Genomic DNA, 9,137 nt, shown 5'->3' with positions numbered 1-9,137 from the left:
GCTCCTAGTCCTCCAGATTTCGATGGCTTTCCTGAATGGCTGACTGTGGGCTGCCTTGGACTTGGCCCCCGGACAGTCGCTTCTCCTCCTCTTCCTCCTCCAACTCCTCTGCGGCACACCAGCTCTGAGAGCGAGAGAGGGAGGGAGAGAGTGAGAGCGAGCGCGAGCTTTGGAGATATTTTTTGCCTCCTACTTCTGTCTTGAAGCCAGACAATCGACTTGCAGCTCTCTCCCCCCCTCCCTCTCTCTCTCTCCACGCTCCGCTCCCACTCGCTCTCCCTCGTCCCCTTCCTCTCCCCTCCCCTCCCGGCGGAAAGCCCCCCGAAACCAACAAAGCTGAGCCGAGAGAAACAAACACAACAAACACACCGGGCCAGAAAAGCAACCGACAAAACTTTGCAAAAGCAAAAACAAAAAAAGAAAAAACTAATCAACCTCAACCAAGCAAGCCCCCAGGGCGCCCTCCCGCGCCCTCTCGCACCCTCGCACACACAAAAGGCGGCGCGCCCGAGTCCGAGACCCCGGAGCCGCCGCCGCCGCCGCCCGCAGCCAGGGGAACAAGAAGTCCGGACGCGGCCCCCATAGATATGGCAATGGTAGTCAGCACGTGGCGCGACCCCCAGGACGAGGTGCCCGGCTCCCAGGGCAGCCAGGCCTCGCAGGCGCCGCCAGTGCCCGGCCCGCCGCCTGGCGCCCCCCACACACCACAGACGCCCGGGCAAGGGGGCCCGGCCAGCACGCCGGCCCAGACGGCGGCGGGCGGCCAGGGCGGCCCAGGAGGCGACAAACAGCAGCAGCAGCAGCACATCGAATGCGTGGTGTGCGGAGACAAGTCGAGTGGCAAGCACTACGGCCAGTTCACGTGCGAGGGCTGCAAGAGCTTCTTCAAGCGCAGCGTGCGGAGGAACCTGAGCTACACGTGCCGCGCCAACCGGAACTGTCCCATCGACCAGCACCACCGCAACCAGTGCCAGTACTGCCGCCTCAAAAAGTGCCTCAAAGTGGGCATGAGACGGGAAGGTATCGGCCTCTCTTCCCCCCCTCCCCGCCGGGTCCCGGGGCCCTGGGTGCGTTGGCTAGCCTGCTCTGGGTAAGGAGCCCGGACTCCCAAGTTCTGCTCTTCTTCGTGTTGCAGTCCAGAGGGGTTTTTCGCCTAGAAGCGATTTCCGCACTGGAAGCCAGGAAGCCCCAAATCTGCATGCTTGGGCCCACTGGTTCATCTTCCTCCTCTCCTAAATCAGAGCTGATTTTCATTTTCTTGTACTGATTGTGAGTTCAGCCGAGTTCGCCCTTCTGCAGGGGATAGGGGTTGGTGCTGGTGATGTTTGGGGTTTGAAGTGGGGTTTATCTTTCTTTTTCTCTCTCTTATTCTCTGCTTGTTTTTCCTGCATGTCTAATACATGTCCCTCCTCCCCAGCCCCCACGAGCTCTCTCTAAAAAAAAAAAAAAATACCCAACCACATACAACCCTGAGATTGTACTTTTGTACAGGAGGTTCAGATTACAAATGGCAATTTTATGCACTTCGCCGTATTAACGCTGCTGCTCAGGCACCGTTCATGTGACCCTCCTCAGATTAACCTTCAGCTTGAAAAAGATCCCTCCGTTCGGTTTTGTTGTGGGTTTTTTTTTTTTTTCCTTCTCCTTTCACTTTTGAAAGGAAGGGAAGGCTACAAGGAATGGGGACCGGTTGGCAGGGCCGGCGGCAGCGCCTCTTGGCCCGCTCGAGCTGAGTCTTTGTGGCCGAGACTCGGCGGGGCCGGGCCGGCCAATGGCGTGCGGGGCGCGGGCTCCGGGCTGCGGCGAGGGGCGCAGGCTTCCTTTGTGTTCGGGCGCCAGTCACTCGGCGGGTCCAGCGTCCGAGTCAGCCCGAAGCGAGGCGCCCGGCTCCGCGCGGCCCCTGCAGGCCCTGCCCAGGTCCCCGGCCCGCCGCCGCCTCCCGGCCGCTGCCGGCTTCCCCTGGCCGCCGGCCTCTCCGCGCTCTCGCGCGGCGCCTCTCCCTCGGAGCACGTTGGCGGGGCGGACGCCGACTCTGGCCTCCGCGCTCGCGCCAGGGCCTCCGTGCGGGTGCAGGGTGTAGGGGAGGGTCTTGCTGGGTAGTTACTGGCCGCCTCTGGGTGACCCCTTGGGTCTTTGCAGTAGCGTCTCACCCAACCCCCCAGGCTCTCCCCTCCCGCTCCCTCTCCTCCAATCAATAAGAAATAGCAACTGTTTGGTAGCAAGGAAGAAAAATGCCCCCAGAAGGTGACATCCTGTCCACAGCTCCAGGGACCTCTGAGGCAAAGTGGACAATTCTGGGTCCTCAGAGGCCTGGCCTGAAGCGGGTCTGGGAAGGGAGGCTGCAGCTCTGGCCATTGGTGTCTGCCTGGGAGGCCCCTGGGGCAGAGTGGAGCCAGTGATTCCCAGGGCAGCGCCCCTGGCACGCGGGCAAGGCCAGGGGCAGGGGTCATATGGGGCAGACCCCGCCAGGGGAGCTGGGGACCCAGACTAGTCATTAACTGTGGCTTTCTCCTTCTTCCCCTCCCCACCCCCGCAGCTGTGCAGAGAGGCAGGATGCCACCCACCCAGCCGACCCATGGGCAGTTTGCTCTGACCAACGGGGACCCCCTCAACTGCCACTCATACCTGTCCGGATATATTTCCCTGCTGCTGCGGGCCGAACCCTATCCCACGTCGCGCTTCGGCAGTCAGTGCATGCAGCCCAACAACATTATGGGCATCGAGAACATTTGCGAACTGGCCGCTCGGATGCTCTTCAGTGCCGTGGAGTGGGCCCGGAACATCCCCTTCTTCCCGGACCTGCAGATCACCGACCAGGTGGCCCTGCTTCGCCTCACCTGGAGCGAGCTGTTCGTGCTGAACGCAGCACAATGCTCCATGCCTCTCCACGTCGCCCCACTCCTGGCTGCCGCCGGCCTGCACGCCTCACCCATGTCCGCTGACCGGGTGGTCGCCTTTATGGACCACATACGGATCTTCCAAGAACAAGTGGAGAAGCTCAAGGCGCTGCACGTCGACTCTGCGGAATACAGCTGCCTCAAGGCCATAGTCCTGTTCACCTCAGGTAGGAAGAAGCTCTGCCCACTCGTGCCCTGAGAGCCAGAGGTCAGACCCTAGTCTACCTGCTTAGGCTGAGTCCTCACATGGAGCCCGGAGTGTATGGAAATCCCCAGGGCAAGCTGAGTCTCCCCTTTGCAAATCCAAAGTTTTGAATGCAACTTGAAGTAGTAACTTTGTACAGCTGCCGGGTCTCATCAGGCCTGTCCTGAGGAGAGTGGAAGAGGGCTGGCTGCAAGAAAGGACGCTTTAGACACAGACCCCCCTAACCCCAAATGGGCCTTGGGAGAGCCTTTCCATCCTGCAGTGACCAGAGCAGGTTGCATTCTTATGCTCCACTCCCATTGTGCAGGCCTTCTAGGCCAGCTGGGCCTGGGGAATCACTTCTACCCCTGGCTCTCTGTGGCACCCCAACTGGCCCTCTAGGAGAAGCCCCAAGGCACTGAAGCAGCCCCGGCATCTTCCCTGCAGGGGGAGAGTATGCTTGGTAACTCAGTAGGAGTTGGAGCTTCAGGCAAATCCCACACTGAGGAAAGCAGTTTTCAAAGTCACATCCTTATTAAAATAATGCCCACTGCTAAGACAGGATCCAATGCTGTCTTGAAGGGACAGGAATAAAAGTGCCATGTTCCCTCATAGAATGGCTGCAGGAAATTTGAAAATTCTGGCCCCTTGCTTTCCCTGCCTGGACAAGCACCTAATGGATTTTTTAAACACCCCAAAGTGTATGCCAACTTGGTCTAGAAATAAATGTTGTTGGAGTTATAAAACCATCATTGACTGCATTATGAAATCCAATTAGTTTGCATGTAGTTTAGCCTGTGTGAGTAATACATCTGATATTAATTAACTCTTGAGGCCAAATGATTTTTGGAGGTGTCTGCCTTCCCACTTTGGACCATAGCAGAGCCTTTTGGCTGCTGTCAGGCTGAGTTCAGCACAGCTTAGGTGAGTGGAAGTCAGCTCTTCACAATCTTGTTCTAAATTGTCAGCTGATCTCTTTGTCACAGCTGAGAGGGGCGAGGGCTTCCAGATTAAGAATGACAAACATTTGGACCTAGTCATGGCACTGCAGTTTTTAAAGCCTGTAATCAGGAAACTAGGAGGGATGTGTAGATTTATATGGGAAACAAAAAGGGGTACTCCTTTATTGTTTGAAGGAAGTCTGGAGAACCAAGTTGTTAGCTGAATCTCTTCCAGGTTTTATAAATTGCTGCTTTTTATCTTAAGATTACTCACACAGCCACCCCAATTCCTGCCTTTGGAAATCCTAAGATAACCATTAGGGGGAAATGTTTGGGCAGAAAAGCTGTATGCAGAGGCTTGGATTTGATTTTTTTTTTTTTTTTACTCTTGGGTGCCTGTCATATGTAGGGCATTTATTTGGCTGATGCAGATGTATAGACAGGATCCTCCCCTGTTCTACAGCCAACCTTACCCCTTTACCCCACAACCTGACACTTAACCTAGCCTTCCCAGGCACTGTGGCTGTGAATTTCTTCTATCACTGTTAGTGCTTAGTCTTATTATCCTTGCGTTTCAAGGAAAGACATGCCTGATATTGTCCTAACAGCTCAATTTATTACTGTTTGCAAAATGTGGAGTCTTGTCTAGAGGATGCAGAACTCCTCAGAAAGAGATAAAGGTTATCTGTTTGGGGTTGGGGGTTGGAGATGCACAGCACCCATGCAGATGGAAGGAGTCTTAGCAAACAGATTTTTAAATTCTTGACCACAGATACCTCCACTTTCTGAAGATGCGCAGAATCCTAGAGGCTCACTGAGGACTTTGCATGTGCATTCAGTTCCATGTGGTGGAGGTGGTGGCGGTTATTTTCAAAACTCTGTTTTAATGATTCACAATATGCATGTGTTAGTCCCAATCTTGTCTGGGGAGCCCCAAAAGGTCAGGTCACAACCTGCACCGCCTTTGCAGAGGAGTCTCTCATTTCAAAGGCACTTATTGTATTTTCACGTATCAGAAAAAGAAAAGTGTTTTCCTGAAGATAACAAGGAGGGGTGCTTCTTAGAGGGACCTGGTTTAAAAAAAAATGAAGGGGGGTGGGTGAAAAAGAGAAGAAAAGGAGGGAACAGAAACAGCTCAAATGAACAGAGAGATCACAGTTTGCATGGCTGCCTTTCAATAGGCTAAACTGACAAGATCAGTTTTAAAGGGCCACTTAAATCAGTTTCAAAGACTGGAGAAAAATGAGTCGCCCTCTTTGGGGAGAATCTGAGGCTGGGTCTTGGACGCCATTACTCTTGTCTGGGCCAGGTTGTTGCTCCCTCTCCCTAACCCCTCCACTATAGAAGCCAAACTGTTCTTTACAGAGGAGGAGGGGCAGAGTGCTGGCAGTTTGGGTTTTATCTGTTTGTCTGTTTACTGACTTGGGCCAGATTCACCCAGTGCACTTTTTGTTTGGGCCTCTCGGTGACCTAGCCTGAGGAAGGGCTAGTGAACGCCTGCAGTGCTCTTCCCTGTGTTTTATTTTGAAATAAATACCCCAGGACCATCTTGGGCTGTTTCTCTCCACCCACCCCCCCACCCCCAACCAAGTTTCCAGTATGTAGGCATTTGCTTGAACTCTGGTTGGATCAGTTTGACAAAACACTGTGCACACACCTCATGTGACCCTTTTCAAACCTCTTAATCTGATGACTGAATTCTTCTTCTTCTTCTTCTTTTTTCTCCCCCCTCCCAAAAAAACCCCCTTCCAGATGCCTGTGGTCTCTCTGATGTAGCCCATGTGGAAAGCTTGCAGGAAAAGTCCCAGTGTGCTTTGGAAGAATACGTTAGGAGCCAGTACCCTAACCAGCCAACGCGATTCGGAAAGCTTTTGCTTCGCCTTCCCTCCCTCCGCACGGTGTCCTCCTCAGTCATAGAGCAATTGTTTTTCGTCCGTTTGGTAGGTAAAACCCCCATAGAAACCCTCATCCGGGATATGTTACTGTCTGGCAGCAGTTTTAACTGGCCTTATATGGCAATTCAATAAATAAATAAAGCAAAATAAGAAGGGGGAGTGAAAGAGAAAGAAAAGGCAAAAGACTGGTTTGTTTGCTTAAATTCCTTCTGTTAAGAAAGGATATAAGTGGATGTTACAAGTTTGCTAAAAGAAGAGAGGGGAAGAATTTAATGGACTGTGAATTTAAAAAAACAAAAGACTGTCAAATGAACTTTTACAGAATGCATTAAAAAAAAAAGCAACTCCTGTGTTGGTCAGAACAACTTGCTACTTATCATTTTTGTATAAAAAGGAAATTAGTCTTTTTCTTTTTTTGGTAAATTTTTTGAAAAATATTGCTAAAAGTGCATTTAAGGAGATTGGGAGAAAATTAGCAGAATGGAGACAGTAAGTCTTTTTTTTTCCAAATTATAAATTGTCCTGTGTCTATGTACTTATAGCTGTTCTTTTTTGTACTTCTCTGGTTCCAAACCAGTTTATTCTGTGGTTCTATAATAAGTTTTGATATAATCTTGGCTTCTTAAAACTGTGTATCCTTAAAATATATGTTCTGCAAGAATTAAAACTGAGTCCATGAAAATATCATAGGAACACATAAAACTTTAAAAGGCAACTAAAGATGATGGAAACGCACTTACAAGTGGTGACCAAAAATTTTAGGTGACATTGAGCACTCTTAACTAGAGAACTGAGGAACCACATGCACCACTGAACTTCCCCTACCCTGCCCCTACCTTTAAAGACACCACCACAAACCTAGCTTTTAAAAAATATTTTAAGAAAGAGAATGAACTGTGGAATTTATTGGCAGCCAAGGAATGTGTCCAAGACACATGCTGAGGTTTTGAATAAAAAGTGAACTTTTGTAATTTTAATTGGGTCCCGCTTAGTTCTTGAATTGTTATGAAAATCCTCTGTTTGTATATTTGCAAGCCCTTTGTATTATAATTGTTGATATTTTCCCTTTTTAAAAAATACCATTGAAATCAGCATGATTAAATAACACTGTTGGCACTTATAGGTAACGTGATTGATTCAGTATCTTAGAGTTTACAGTTTGTGTTTTAAAAAAAACTGAAGGTTTTTTTTTTAAGTGCAACATTTCTGTATACTGTAAAAGTTATAATAACTGAACTGTTTGGTCGAGTCTTTGTGTGTTATATTCCAAGGAAAATTGAAAGTATTCAGAAATTAAAATATTATTTGATATCTGAAACCTGTTTGGCTGTCCCCACTCACTGTCTACCCTGGAGGAGAACCCCTGTGAATTCCCACTCAACTGGCGGGGGCTCCATTTGATTAGTCACCTTAGCCAGTTTGTTCAGAGGTGGACTAGTCTATTTGCCTGTTTAACTTAGATGGGGGTGAGTTAAAGTTAATGGTTTATCTATGGTTTAGGAAGTGCCATACTGATACAGTAAACCTCCCCCATTCACCTAATCCTTCTTTTAATTAAAAATGGATTTTGGGGGGGAAGGCCCTTATTATTTGTCACACTTAAGTGCCTGCTTAGGGAAGGTATTGTGAAAAGTATTAGGAATCTTGAAATGATTATCCATTTTATGATCAGGAAAAAAAATTACTCTTTTGTACATTTCTGACAGTCACGAAGAAAATTGTTCAAGAAAGCTAATCACAGCATTGTAAATAGAGCAGTTGTTTGCAAAGACTTTATCCATAAGTAGGTGTGATTTTTTTTTTAACATACTCAGTGGATCTCATTTAGAGGTGGTTGTTGAGAGAATGTCAGATTCAGTGAGATAGCTAATAGTGATAAAGGTTCTGTTTTCCATATATATATGTGGTAACGTGCACTTGGGCTGCCTCTCCCCTCCCCCCTTTACCGTAGGTCTGTGAGCATGGCCACAGGTCAAGGGAATCTTTTACATTGGAGTTATGTACAAACAAACACATCGACATTTTGACATTGCAGGTTGCAGAGATACAATCTGTACAGCTCTTGGGCTCCTTTGTCCTTAGAAGTCAAATTAAAAGAAGAGAAAAAGGAAAAAAAAAGACAGAAACTTCTTGAGCTGTGATTGGGAGTAGTCACTATTTTGTTGAAGAGCCCTGTGCCCCCTTTTTTTCTTACCCTAGCTTAGAGGGAGTTCTATGCTAAGGGAGATTTGCAGTTTTCTTTTTCCTGAGCTTTTCTAGCCCTCTTCATTGGGTTGTGATTTCATTTTAAAAGGAGGTGAAAGAAAATAGATCATTTTGCCAACTGTATTAAACTTTGCTATTCAGTTCTAGTCAATATATGAAGATCAAGGAGGGGGGGTCAGATTTGTGCATTTGAACAGTTTTCCAATCTGTCCTCAGCTTCCCCCCCGTAGATATATACATATATAAATATAAGTATGATCTTACACCAGAATATAGCTGACCTTTAGATCAAGCTTTTGCCAGTTGTTTATTTTTCCCTCTTGCAAGCGGTATCCATGTGAGTGTGTGAAGTTTCTCTAATAAGTATAACACAGGCCCTTTCCTTGTTTGTTTTGTGTTGGTTTATTGTAAACAGCCATTTGTTGTAAATTATTATTGGCATTAAATTATAATTTATTATTTTCAAAGCAAAAGACAGTCCCTGTTTTATTATGCATTAAGCATGTGTTCTAGGTGTTGGAAATCTCCCTCCCTTCCTCTAAGTTTCATCAATGACTGGGGGAGGGGGACTGCGAGACAATAAAATAGGACGCAAATTTTTTTCAAACCGTTAAAACCCTTTGTATATGTTTAGTGTGGCCAGAGGAGGATCTGTTTATAAGTCTTGAGTTCGGTTTAAGTTTATTGCATTTAAGGAAAGTTTTTCTTTACATGCTGAGTTAGAACAAAAGATTTTTGCTGCGACTGATTTGGACAAAAGACAAGGGTTGAGACCCAGAGAGTTTCTGTGAGAAATTGAGGAGATCTTTAAAAAAAAAAAAAAAATGCTGCTAAACATGGCGACTCTTTGCCTTTAAGTGTCTCTTTTTCCTTCCTGGTTATTCCCCTCACTGATGTGAGCTCGCTTTATTTCCCCTCCTCCCTACTACCCTCGGCGCTCCGGGGTGCTCGGAGCACAGGGCTCTGACCGAAATGCAACAATAGTCCCGCACAGCAGGGTGGGGGTGGCGGCCGC

At 48.2% G+C, this 9,137-nt stretch overlaps 1 protein-coding gene across 5 annotated transcripts in view; it reads left to right on the top strand.

Moving 5' to 3' along the window:
• The window catches only part of NR2F2 (nuclear receptor subfamily 2, group F, member 2), a 12,612-nt gene extending 5,575 nt beyond the window's left edge, over positions 1-7,037 (top strand). The window contains exons 1-4 of one of the 5 annotated variants that reach the window (XM_006897189.1): positions 588-629; positions 750-1,020; positions 2,537-3,064; positions 5,775-6,049. In XM_006897189.1, coding sequence (XP_006897251.1) covers positions 588-629; positions 750-1,020; positions 2,537-3,064; positions 5,775-6,049 — 1,116 coding nt within the window. Of the gene's footprint in view, positions 1-257; positions 1,021-1,050; positions 1,091-2,536; positions 3,065-5,774 lie in introns of those variants that run through there. The other 4 variants (XM_006897188.1, XM_006897187.1, XM_006897191.1 and 1 more) reach the window with 4 other exon arrangements.
• Positions 7,038-9,137: the final 2,100 nt, after the last annotated feature.

Source organism: Elephantulus edwardii, unplaced genomic scaffold (assembly GCF_000299155.1).
Source record: "Elephantulus edwardii isolate Elephantulus edwardi_28Jun2011 unplaced genomic scaffold, EleEdw1.0 scaffold00204, whole genome shotgun sequence".
Lineage (NCBI taxonomy): Eukaryota > Metazoa > Chordata > Mammalia > Macroscelidea > Macroscelididae > Elephantulus > Elephantulus edwardii.
The sequence above is the reverse complement of the archived record's forward strand: the minus strand, read 5'-3'. Positions and strand labels throughout refer to the sequence as shown.